Source organism: Myotis daubentonii, chromosome 13 (assembly GCF_963259705.1).
Source record: "Myotis daubentonii chromosome 13, mMyoDau2.1, whole genome shotgun sequence".
Classification (NCBI taxonomy): Eukaryota; Metazoa; Chordata; class Mammalia; order Chiroptera; family Vespertilionidae; genus Myotis; species Myotis daubentonii.
The window spans coordinates 18,151,551-18,164,082 of record NC_081852.1 but is presented as its reverse complement, the minus strand read 5'-3'; the positions used below and the strand labels follow the sequence as shown (position 1 = coordinate 18,164,082).

Here is a 12,532-nt window from a genome sequence, read left to right as displayed (position 1 = left end):
TGAGTCGGTCGGCTGGCGGCCACCTCTGGCCCCGGGCAGCCAGAAGAGGAAAAGGACAGCAAACTCACTTTCCCCTGAGAGAGGGCAGGGTTTGGGCGCGCTCTCCCGAGCCCCGGGAAACAGGTTCCCGAGCGTCCTCGGTCCCCCAGCCTGTCCCGCTGCGGCCCGGGACCGAGACCGGGACCAGGACCGGGACCGGGGATGCTTGGGAGGCAAAGGGAGGAGCGGCGGGCCGCGCGCGGCACCTCCCCTGGCCGAGGCCGGCGGGCGAGTCGTGGCCTGCGCTGCTCTCTGTTCAAAACGAAACCCAAACTCCTAAAAAGCTCAAGAGGAAATTGTTAAAAATCATTTTCTTTCGCTTTTAATAAACAGGCTGCTGGGAGGAAAAGAGAAAAACGAAATGAGCGACAGCTAAGGACAAGATATTTTCCAATTGTGAAATCCCCGCTTGAAAAATATTTCTCCTAAGACCAACCCCACTGCTGGGCAGCCCTTCCGAAGCCGTGGCCTCTTCCGGAAAATCACAGCAGAACAATCGAAATGCGGCCGCGGTCCTGGGCAGGAGTGGGCACGAGGCCCAGGGCGCCCACTGCGGCCGCCTTGCTCTTCTTTCTCTTTAACCAAAAAATAAAAAAGATAGTAATAAGAAGTAAAACCTTTTAATACATCAAATATACGGAATTTTAATCTTTAAAGCGATACATTGTCTATTATTTTAGTACATGACGTAAACCTTACTTGCCCCCTTTTCAGCGGGTGTACTTAAAAATTAAAAATAGTTAAGTGTTCCTTTTAAAGAACAAAATAAGGCAAATGAGGTTTTGGAATAGAATTGTTTTTCCTTTTTTTTTTTTGTTTTCTTCCAGAATACATACAAAAAAATACCCATTCTCTTCCAATGGTATACACCTTAAAAATAATTGCAATTTGAAATCAGAGCTGACAAATTGTGACTTGTTTTGTTTTTGTTTTTCATTTTTGTAACAAACATGCATGTAAATTGTGTTTCAATCAGACATTAAATAAGAACGTACAATACAATCATAGCAATTTTAAAGTAACATTAAAGAGAAGACCTCTAGTTCTGTGGAGGTTTTGTATTTATTTATAATCTACAAGGGACGGGAGGGTTCGTTTTTTCCTTTTTTAAATCCCCCCTCTTCCTTTTTAATTTCCCTCCCTCTTCCTTTTTATCTACGGAGCTCAAACTAAATAATGCACTTTAGAACCACGGGTCCGCTTGGAGCTAACATAAATAAATACCGGTGTCCACCGATGCAGTCCTCAGATGAACACTTTCTCCATTATTTTTTTCCTTCTTTTTCTATAAAAAGTCAAATGATATTTTTTTTCAACTTTTATAAAGTTTGGGTGGGCAGGGGAGGCGGGGGGAAGGGGATTTCCCGCCGGGTCTCGGCCGCTGTTTCGGGTAGAGAGATACGGTATATATATGTTTTTTCCTTTGCTGGCCCAGGTCGTCCCCACTCACGGGTGACAGTAGCTTCTCCCCCGTTCCCGCCCCTCCCCGGGCCCCTCCCCTCCCCCCAGCTCCTTTCTTTCCCCGGCTCGCCCTCGCGGCGCCCCTCACTGATAGCCCAGCGCCGAGGCCGTGGTCAGTCTCTGTCCGTAGAGGGCATACGGGGAGTAGTAGGGTCCGGTGGCCGCGGGCACCGGCACGGGAGCACCGGGGGTGGGGAGCGGGCTCTTGGAGTAGGGGTGGTAGCGGCTGCTGAGTCCCAGCGCGTGGTGGGGGCTGCGCAGCGCCAGGGTCCCCGGGCTTCCCGGCGCGCCCGACGTGGGGATGTGCATGTGGCAAGCCATGGCGGCCGCGGCGGCGCTGGCCAGAGAGGACGAGCTGGGGTAGCCCGACAGCAGTTTGTCTGTCCCGGGGAAGGCCGTATGGGTCCGCAAGTGGCTCAGCAGCTCTTCGGACGTGGCGAAGCGCTTGTCGCACGGCCCGTTCGCCGACACCCAGTTGCAGATGTGGGGGAGCGGATCGTTAGGGAGCATGAAGCCGTAAGGGTAGAGGGGGTGGCCGGCCAGAGAGGGCGGTGTGGCCCCGGCAGCGGCCGCGGCCGTTAGCGACGAGTGCACGCCGTGCAGCGGGTGCGTGGGGTACACCAGCGGGTATCCGGACTTGAGCGCCGCCGCTGCCGCCGCCGGGTCGTGGGCGCACGAAGCGCTGGCCGCCGCGGCCCCGGCCAGGTGGCTGGCGCAGTGGTAGCTGAGGCAGTACGGGTCCCGGCACAAGCTGGCTGTCATCACGGAAGGCGGCGACGCCCCGGCCAAGGGGCTCGAGCCAGCCGGCTTACTGCAGCCCAGAGAGCCCGCCGCGGCCGCCGCCAGCTGCGCCCCCACCAGGCTGCCCGGCTTGGTGGGGTCGAGGGCCACGCCGTGCGGCAGGAACTGGGGCGGGTAGCCGGCGTAGGCCCCCGCCAGGCTGCCTGGGTAGGTCATGCCCGCGGGAGGCAGAGGGAACACTGTCTGGCCCGGCTTGTAGGGCGATACTGGAGCCACCAGCCCAGAGCCCAGCACCGAGGAGGAGGTGGGCGCGCTGGGGCCCGTGCCGGAGCTGGAGCCCGAAGAACCGCCGCAGTCCGAGCCTAGAGCCTTGCCCCCGGGGCCCCCATCTGGGTGCTGGTTCACGTCCACGTTAATCCCGCCGCCGCAGCTAATCCGGCCGTGCGCCAGCCCGGTGGGCGCCCCTTCGGCCGAGGCACCCCCAGAGCCCTTGCTGCCTCCACCGCCGCCACCTGCGTCGGGGTCCTTCTTGTCGTCCTTGCCCTCCGGGCCGCCCCCGGCCGAAGGCAACATGCCTCCCGGTGAGCAGGCCGAGGCGCTGGAGCTGGGGCTGCCTGTCCTGGGCGTGAATGGCTGGCAGGTGGCGCTCGGTACTCGGAATCCGGACTTCTCCGCCGAAACCCCCCCACCGCCGCCACCCCCGCCGCCGCCGCCTCCGCCGCCGCCGCCTGCCGGCTCCTTCTTATCCGAGCCGGGTTTGGAGTACGGCTTGAAACTCGATTTGTCCTCCACGCCGATGTCACTCAGCTTGAGGGGCCCCGACTTTCCGTCCTTGTCACTCCCGGCGCCGCCGGCACCGCCCGCGCCGCCCCCATTGGAGGCGACCGAGGAGAGTTTGGAGGAGGGCGAGGGGTCGGGCTTCCCGATCTGCGAGCAGGTCTGCGCCAACAGTGCCAGCGGGCTCTTCTTAGCATCCAGCTGCGGGGTCATTCGTGGGTGGTGGTGGGGGCACAAAAAGAAACAAGGGGAGATCCTTTAGAACCCTGGCTTCTAGGATTCCAACGCCCCCACCCCCACCCCGCCGCCGCCGCGAAGATCCTCCCAGCCCCGAGGCGCAATTCTAGGCGGCACCCCCTACACACACACACACACACACACACACACACACACACTCGTCCTTGAGAAAGGTAGCAGACTCCCCTCTCCCCCAAACTGGATCTTACATGTCCTTGCTAAGCGCTAAACTGGATTTTTAAAAAACTCACAAAATGTTTTGGTTTCTGACTCCTAGACCCAGAACTGTACACCCCCCGCCCCCGCCACCCCATCCCTAATTCTTCAGAGTTAAGGGCTCAGGAGGTTTGCGCCTGAGAAGCTGTGTACCAGCTTCTGGGGAACCCGAGGACTGCGACTTTGGAACCGTATTTCGGGCTCCCGTCCGTCTTCTGGGCATAAAGTGGGCCTGGGTCGGGCTAGGCGCTTTTATACCAAAGGAAAGAACAAGTTTTGGTTGCCTTGCCCCCTAACATTCACACCCCAGCATACCTCCTCCCACCTTTCCGCCCTAGTTTTAAGGTGCGGGAGCACTATCCTCTCTTCCCACCGGCAGCTGAATCACTTCGACCCCCACCCCCACCCCCAGATCCCAAGAGAAATTCCGTGAAGCGAAAGCCAGGGTGGCACCATCCCAGCACGATCCAGGGAGAGGGTCCTTACCTCGATGGGGCTGACGGGAGTGGAAGGCAGGGGCTGCAGGTACTCGGGGTGCAAAATGTGGCCAGTCCGTGCGGTCAGCATCTTCAGCACCTTGATGGGCAGTCGGTTAGCCTGGCGGAGAGGGTCAGAAGGGGGCACGGAGTGCACAAAAGGCTTGGTGCTGCCGGCCGGGGACGAGCCTGGGCCGGGGCCGCAGCTATTTCCAGAGAGCGCGCTGGTCCAGGCAGGGTCCGCACCGCCGCCGCCGCCGCCGCCGCTTTGCTTACTGCTTCTTAGGGCAGAAAGCGAGGGCGCTGTGCTCATGACCCACCCGCGCGCATGGGAGCAGCGGGGGGAGGGCTCCCGGAGGCGCGGGGCGGGCTCGGGGCTGCGCGCTCGCCCGGGGAGCAGGAGCAGCAGAAGGAGGAGGAGCTGGCGCCGCGGCCACCAGCGCCCAGCGCGCCTTCTCCGTTGCTGGAGCCAGAAGCGAATAATCCTGGGTGGCTCGCAGCGGGGCCGTGGCCGACCGGGCAGAGCCGGCCCGACTGCAGGGCTGCGGGGTGGCTCGCCGTATCCGCCTCGGGCTGTGCCCCTGCGCTGCGCGCTCGCGGCCCGGCGTTGGCGCTGCTCTCTGCGGTGTGAGCCGCTGCCTGTCCAGCCGGGGCTCTGGCGAGGAAACTCACTTCAAAAGCAGCTGCACCAAGGGGGAGATTAAAGCCTTTGCCGCCTTCCAATCAAATGGGAGCCCGAGGTGATTGGAGGGTCAAGGGGATGTGACGCGTCCCGCGCCGCCGCCGCCGCCGCCGCCGCCGTCGCCGCCGCGGCCCGGACTCTCAGCGCTGGTTTTAATGGGCAGCTCCCAGCTCGCCGCCCCCAGCCCCCCACCTCCGCGGCTAGTCCCCTCCCTCGATTTCGATCCGAAGGGTAGCTGGACTTTTATTCTACGTTTGCTATCTGCCGCCTCCCTCTTTTTTCCCCTCCTGTCGTCCTTCCTTTTCCCAGCTCGAAAATAAACTGAAACCTTTTGCAGGAGGGTGCGTGTGAGGAACAGATGGAGGTGGCGTTCAAACGGAGCACCGGAGGACTCTGGACCACAGCCGGACTGTCAACACCAGGGGTGCACAAGGGCCTCGAACACCCAATATTCTCTCCTCCTCAGTAATTGAAATCTCTCGCGGGGCGGCCGCCAGGGTAAGGAAAGGTGGGGGGTCGGGTGGCTGGAGGAAGTCCGCCCGCCCGATTGGATTTCCCGGGATTTGGCGGCGGAGAAACCAGAAGCTAGGTGGGCAGCGGTGGCGGTTTTGCTCCGAGTTATGCGCTGGGCTCCCCGCCCTTCCCGGCCACGTGACGCCCGGGGACTCGCAGATTGGGGCAGGATCGAGGGTCACATGTTTCCTCTGTTTCACACTCAGCCCCCACTGCTTACTCTCTCTCCCCTGCCATCCTCTCCTCTCCTACCCGCTCCCCCCACCCCCCGCCAAGTTCTTCGGGCATCTCCACCCCTCCATCAATTGTCAATGTTCCTCGACCGCAATCAATCAGTTATTTGTCAGCTCTTGTCAATCCGCCCGTGATTTATGTCAGCTTTTGTTGCTGATTACAAGGCGGGTGCGACTTGAAGGGAAAAAGAGAGGGAGAGAAAGAGAGAGGAAGGAAGAGATCCAGGGGAAACCGGAGGAGGAGGAGAGGGGAGCCGCCTCACGGGATGGGAGGGAATGGGGGCTCTGAGGGAAAAGAATGGAAGAGGGGAGGGAGGCGCTCAGTGTCAGGAAAATGAATAGTGAGAGTAAAGTGCGCAGGTGCGGCCAGGGTGCTGAGAGGGGTGCGCAGGCCTGGGGTGCGCGCCTCGCCCCTCTCGGTGTCGGAGTCAGAGATGCACCCTTCCACATTGGGGGCTTAGGTCTCTTGGGGCCTCGGAGTTCGGAATGGCTTCGGATACCCGAGACGGGCGGCGGTGATGTCTAACATCGGAGATTTTTTTTCTCCCCTGGAATATTCCCTCGGGGGCACGTAGTGTGCGGACGCCAGGCTGCTAGCCTGCTGCGGACCCCACCCTCCGAAGTGCCCTGACCCCAAACGCGGCGACTTCTTCCTAAACCACGTCACCAATGTAACCTTGAGTCCTGGGGGTCAATGGTGGGGTATCCCTCTCAATTCCCTGAACCCCGGGGGTGATGGTTAGGGCCGAGAGGCTGCGAAGAAGAGGCCTGACCACGGGTGTATCCGGGAGAGACGTCTCAGACTCACTCTGGCCGCTTCCCCAATCCTTGCGCATGGTGCTCCATCCTCGCGGGCTTGGTAGCCGGGGTTACTCCGGTCTGCTCGCTCGAATTTATGGAACGCGTAGCCGGGACTGACCTGCGCTGGGAGAGCAGAGCGAAGGAGGGCGGGGGAGGCTGCCTGTGGGAACTCGGGCTCTTCCAGGGAAGCGGAGCGGGACTGCCGCGTTCCCCTCGATTTGCACCGTCACTCGGCTGTTTGGAAGGAAGAGGGGAGGCGCTGTGCGTGTTTCCGTGTACCTGATTCTGCGTACACAAGTGTGCATGCATGACTGTGTCGCTGTGTGAGTTGTCAGGGCTTTGATAGCGTCTGGATCGAGTTCGGGGGTCACCTTCAGAAAGTCGCAGAAATTGGAAGGTGGGGGGTGGGGGCGAGAGGAGAACACACATCCCCTTACTCGGAAGGACTTGGAAGACTTTGAATCTCCCCTCCCCCACTTTTCCGCCCCGACTCTTCTTTTGTTGTCAATCCTTTTGATGAATGGCGGGGCAGGGAGCGCTGGGAGCCTTGAGCCAGTCGGTACCCGCGCGGGGGGCGGAGGCCGGGCCGGACACCGGTTTCACCCGCGCTCTCCAGGCGCAGAGCCGCGCAAACGCGGGGGCCGGATTTCGGACCTGCCCTCAGCGGCGCTCGCCCTCTCCGCTTTAACCATCCCATTCCCCTCTCCCCCATTTTTGTGTCTGTCTCCCACTCCTCCGAACAGGTACCGAGAACTTTCCGGGGTGAGTTTTAGAATTTTCTTGTAGGCATTCACTTTCTGCGTTTTAATCTTATCCCTTGATTCTTCAGGTTGGTAAACTTCATGAGATGGCAACTTGACTAAAGATAATTAGAAGAGGCGAGTGAGGCGGTGTGTATTTGGTTGGGGCTGCTGTCTGTCGGTGTGTGTATGTGTGCGCGTGTGTAGGTGTAAGAACACACCTGCGTTCAAGGGGGTTTGGAGTGTCTGTGCGACAGCCGAGGAGGACGAGTTTGGGAGGTGGTGGCGAGGCCACAAGCAAGGCTGTGAAAGTTGTCTTGATCATCTTCGGGTAGCAAGTCCCAGTGAGTCCTCAACTGTCTCTGAAGAGCAGCGCCTTTGTGAAGTCGCTTGTATCCTGCGGCTATGTTAGTGTCTGTGTCATTGAGTGCGCGGCTGTCGAGGTGTCGGCCTGGATCAGCTGTGGAGCTCCCAGCTCGGCGAGCTCAGCTAGGAGCCGGGTGTCGCCAGGCCTCCCCTCGAGGCCCAGACACTGAATGCTACGGGAGGTGGCCATAGCTGGAGGTGAACACCGGACTGTCCCCCCCGCCCCCAGACTCAGTTCCTTCCCTCTTCTGGAATTGGGTGCGGCAGCCCCAGCACCCAAAGCGTGGGGAAACCAGAGAGTGGCCCCTGTGTCCCTTGGAACGGGCGTGCCGCAGCACGGCACGGGCCTGAAGGGCGCTGCGCGCATAAGTGTTGTGGTCCGCGCGCGCTCGCCCTTTTTCAAACCCAAGTGCCTGGGTTCCCCAAACCCAGGCCTTCGCTCCCGGGCTTTCGGGAGGATCCAGCATCTGAGCAGGCGCGTCTCGCCAGGGAGGCCAAATCCTCGAAGGCCTTGCGGACCGGTGGGGGTTTATTAATTACTCGGCGCTAGGCCTCCTGCCTCCCACCCCCAGCGGCGGTTGGCGTGGATCTCCTGTGGATTTTATTTGCACACAATGGAAATGATTTGTCTTCTCTAAAAAAGGAGTGGGCATGGCAGAGAGCTGAGGAGGGGGTGGGAGGAGAAAGAAGGGGAGAGAGTTGAGGCAAAAAGTTTGAAAATGCCTTGAACTATTCACTGTCGAGATGGCTAATCAGTATTGAGGCCGGAGGGCAGGCGGGCCGCCTTTCACCGCCGCTTCCCTTTCATCTCGGGCTCGGCGGAGGCGCTCAATTAAAAGCCTATCAGTTTGTAAGTAAATCAACGCCTATCAGAGTTGTCACATCAAACAAAACGATTATTATTGCAGCCCGCCTCCCCTATTAATCTCCCTCGAAGATAATCCGCCTGACAGGTCAGACCCGGCGAGCTGGAAAGCCTGGCCCAGAGCGCCCAAATAGTCCCGGACTGGCGCGCGCCCCTGGGGGCCTCCCCACCCAGTACGGCCCCGCCTTGTGGTCCCCAAGGAGGGGGGAGAGCAGAGAGCGCGCGGAGGCCGCCGGACTCAGGGCTGGCCCTCCGGACTGGGAGCAGGGCCTAGATTCCGGGGCTGGTAGGGGAAGGTTCCGGGTGGCCTTCCCTCTTCTTGAGATCTTGAAGGTACCCACCTTGCCTCAGCCAAAGCCTGGCCGGTTCCCGGAGTCTCGCCATGGCCTGCACTCTTCTCGGTTCCTCTCCCCTGGCTCTCTTTCTCTCTCCCCCGCGCCCCCCCCCTTCTCTTTTTTTTGTTTCCTCTCCGGCTTCTCTCTCGTCTCCCTAATCTTTTTCTTCCCCCCCCCCTCGCCCCTCACCCCCCCCCCCCCCCCAGCCAAGGAGTATTTCCTATTCTCGCCCTCCTCTAGGTGTGCCGCACCACTTCGGCGCGGTCCCACTCTCTGAAGAAGGGCATTCTCAGGGCCCGGGTTATTCCTCTGCGCCAGGGCTGCCTCAAGAGTGTGTGCCATTTCCAGGACCCCATGACAAACTCCTTTCTAATGTTTTCTTCAAAGAGGGGCTCTCAAAAAGTCTATGTCTGTTTAAGGTTTGGTTGCATTTTGGATGGGTGAGAAAATAAAGAGAGACCAGGGCATGAGATGGATGGACAGTTGCAAGCACCCCATTGTGGAATTAGTATTTGGTCTTGGAATTTCACTGCTGCAATGTCTCTGGTCTCTGACCTCGCTGACGGCATTGCTTGGGCGTTGCAAATACTGGGAGACCCACCAGGCATCGGGCCCCAGCGCCGATCCTGTGAAGGGGTGCCTAACATTTCAGAAGTAAATACACCCAGACAACTGCTTCTGTGGCCTCAGACTGGCCCTCCGCGGGCCAGGTGGTCTTGATAACCTTCTGGGAGTGAGATCACAGCCTTCTTTCAGGTGTTCTCTGGCTTTGCCCTCTGGGACGCCTGGGAACCAAGTGCGACCTGCCCTTTTCCACAGGCTTGCTCCAAATCCATAGGCCCAAAAGGCTACTCCATGGAACCAGAATTCAGAGGTGGATCAAGTATTTGAGGGGGAAGGGCTGCCCATAGGCCCCCAGGCCCTGCTACCCTGAGCCCCAGGAAGGCTCCCTCACAGCTCATGAATCTGGGAACCCCACTTCGCTGACCCCCCCACCCCAAGTCAAGGCAGTGTTAGGGGTCTGGGCCCAGCTTCTCCCAGCAGTCATATGGGAATGGAGTCTGAGCCCCTCTCAGAGGGCTGGGCGCCATAGATGCAGACCGTGACTTCCCCACCCTGGGTTTCCGAAAGCCCCTCAATTTGTGTGTATTTTCCACAGCTGACCTGGTAGGAATATTTATTTCTATACACACAAATATTGTAGCGGTGTAATGGCTCAGTTACCTGTGCGCCTGTTTTTCTTAAATGTTTTTCACCTCTGCCATGCCACAGATATTTAAAGAGGCACACATACTGCACCCCTCGATGATGTGGAACTCACTCTGGCTATAGGAAATATTGGGCTGGGTGGTTATTTGGACATAAGTACTTTCTCGAGCCCAGATTACACCCAGGCAGAGGCTGTAAAAAGACCCTTGCCGTAGAATTCTTCCAACTTCACTATATGTGCACACACTGAGAATTTAATAATATTTTATATCCCTCTAAAGATCTAAATATTCAGATGTTATGTTACATGCCCTTGAGCCGGAAGCGATCTTCCGTTCACACTGGACGTGAAGCTGTTTGTATAATTTCCATCTCCCTGCACCACACATGAATCTTGATCGTATAAATTCAACCTTGTCATTTTTAGAATCGACGGGATTTCTCTGGCTGCGGTTTGCACTGCCTCTATCCGAATAAATCCAGCTCGCTGCCAACGGGCAGGGAACGCCTCCTGGTTCTCCTGTACGCAGACGCATCGGCCTGGAACTCGACCCACGGTGGCCTCTCGTGCTCGTGAGGCGGCAGGTGGGGCCTTCCAGGGAGATTGGACGATCAGCACGCTTGGGCCGAGGGGTCCCTTGCTGCCCCGCTGTGCCTAGCAGCCCCCACTTCTGGTGGATGCTTCAGGAACCCACCAGGCCGAGCCCGAGCCCGCCCGCGGCGAAAACTGAAAGCAAATTCGGCGGCAGATGAAGCCCGAACTTTCTTCCATGCAAGTTTGCAGCAGAGAATTGGCGGAGGCTTTGGGAGGTCAGCGCGACAGCGTGTGTGCGAGAAGGTGGGGCTGTCGGCGAGGAGGGCCAGGGGCAGCCTGCAGAGCGCGGGCCCAGGCGAAACGCTAGGGAAGGTGCCTCTCCTCCTTGATGTCTCGCCAGCTCCTTGGCCGGTCTGTAAAAACAGTTCCCAGGGTGCCGCGGACGTCTAGGATGTGTTCGCGGGGACTGCACCGGGGAGGCGCTGGCTTTGTGAAAGTTGCAGAAAGAGCTTTCGGAGAAGCGTCCGCCCAGCCGGGCGCAGGAAAGCTTGGGACCAGTTAGCCTTACCCCGGGCGAAACGGTCAGAAACCCTCTTGGGGAAGGGGGTGGGGGGAGTCCATCGGTGGGGAAAAAAGGAGAAATATGTAAAACTTTAGACAATAAAAAAATCTACAAAAAAATCCTCTTGGGGAGCCCCCTGTCCAGCCCGCTCCCCTCACCTCGAAACCGCGAGTAAATAACCTCCCGTTGCCTGCACTGCGAACTTCCCGGCGCCGGGCCGAGCCGCGGTCGGCGGGCGGGCGAGGCCGGGACGCACAGCCAGCCCTCCAGGCACCCCGCGGCCGACGTAGCCCCGGCCCCAAGACAGGCTTGCGCGGGGGTGAAAGGACGACTGTGGTTCCCGCTCCCACGGGCTGCCCAGACCATCACCGCCCACCTCCTAACTCCCTGGAGCGAAACCTTCCCTCCAGGGGAGCGGCTGTCGGGGGTGGGGTGGGGGCGGGGGGCGGGGGGCGGGGGGTGCTGGCTAGGGAGCAAAGTGCACGGAGGTGGGGGTGGGGGGTAGTGGCGGCCGCCCATCTCTCCGCAGGGCCTGTCGCCGGGCCGGCCGCGGCGGGTGAGTGATGAGGGCAGAGAAGGGCGCCCATAAATCGCGGGTGTCAGGGCGAAAAACTCTCTTTATTGTCTGCGTGATGGATGGGCCCAGGGACGAGACACCAAATACTTCGTATCGCCTTTAAATGGGAACACATTTTCCGCGGCCATAATTCATGTTTTTTAAATAGAAAGTTTGAAATGTTGCCTATATTTCACCGGCCCTGACATATTTATGAATCGCTCCCTGCATGCAAATATCATTATTTAAAGCGCCGGGGAGAGCTCGGGGGGAGGGGAGGAGGCGCGGCCCCCGGGGTGTGGGAGTGGTGAACCGGAGAAATGCGGCTGGAGGGGGGCTGCTCCCTAAAGTGAGCACAATGAGGCGCGAAGGAAAGCCGCGTCCGGAAGCCGAACGCACCCGGGACTCTCCGCCCGCGCCGGACCCAGAGTAGCCGCTCCGGGAAGTTTGCGCGGCTTGGGGTCCGGCACGGGCCTTGGGCGGCTGCCGGGAGACCAAGGGACATTCTGCGTCCCTCTCCCAGGCCTTGATCCCAGCCGAAGCCACCTTTTCCAAGAAAGAAGTAAAAAAATAAAATAAAAATAAAAATAATTTAACAAACGCAAATAATAGCAATCCAACATGTTTCGTATTCTTCGCCATGGCATCGATTTTTATTGATTTTCGTTCTGCAAACCTGAGATTGTGCGCACCCGGGCGGGGCGACTGTCAGACCCCAGTCACCGCAGGGAGTGGATGGGGGATTACCCTCCGGTGCCGCGGCCCCGACCCGCCCCCACCCAACCAGCTTACCGCCTCTCAGGCGCAACGGAGCCTGCGCAGGACGCGGGGTCTCCATAGACCCGGCCCCCACGGTACTGGGGGCTTCGGTCTCTCCCCCTCCACCTCTCCCGTGCTCGGCGGCGCTCCTGGGGTCTGCGCCTCCCCTCCCCTGGCTCCACTGTCCATAGAAGCGCTTTGGAAACAAGCCGGGCACGTGCCCCGGCCTCTCCCCCCGCCGGTCCCGCCGGGGAGGCACCCACACCTGCGCCCTCCTCACTAGCGGTCTTTACCTGTGCAGTCCCCGTCCCCCACCTCCCACGCCCCAACCCCCGGCGCTGCGGCGGCGCCGATGACAGCGGAATGGAGGGAGGGAGGAAGGGAAGTGGGCGGGACAGAAAGCACCGCCTGAGACAGTTAGAGACGCAG

The 12,532-nt window shown here is 59.7% G+C and overlaps 1 protein-coding gene and 1 long non-coding RNA gene across 2 annotated transcripts; one reads left to right on the top strand and one right to left on the bottom strand.

The window, feature by feature from the left end:
* Positions 1–643: 643 nt before the first annotated feature.
* ZNF503 (zinc finger protein 503) lies at positions 644–4,260 on the bottom strand. Its single transcript, XM_059662285.1, has 2 exons — positions 3,958–4,260; positions 644–3,219 (listed from the first exon to the last, which is right to left on the bottom strand). The coding sequence occupies exons 1-2, from the start codon at positions 4,258–4,260 to the stop codon at positions 1,585–1,587; spliced, it is 1,938 nt and encodes a 645-aa protein (XP_059518268.1). The 3' UTR covers positions 644–1,584.
* A 462-nt stretch (positions 4,261–4,722) lies between these two features.
* On the top strand, positions 4,723–11,210 carry LOC132214797 (uncharacterized). Its single transcript, XR_009448352.1, has 3 exons — positions 4,723–4,860; positions 4,967–5,127; positions 10,119–11,210. It is a non-coding gene; the product is annotated as an uncharacterized LOC132214797 (long non-coding RNA).
* The last annotated feature ends 1,322 nt before the right edge of the window (positions 11,211–12,532 follow it).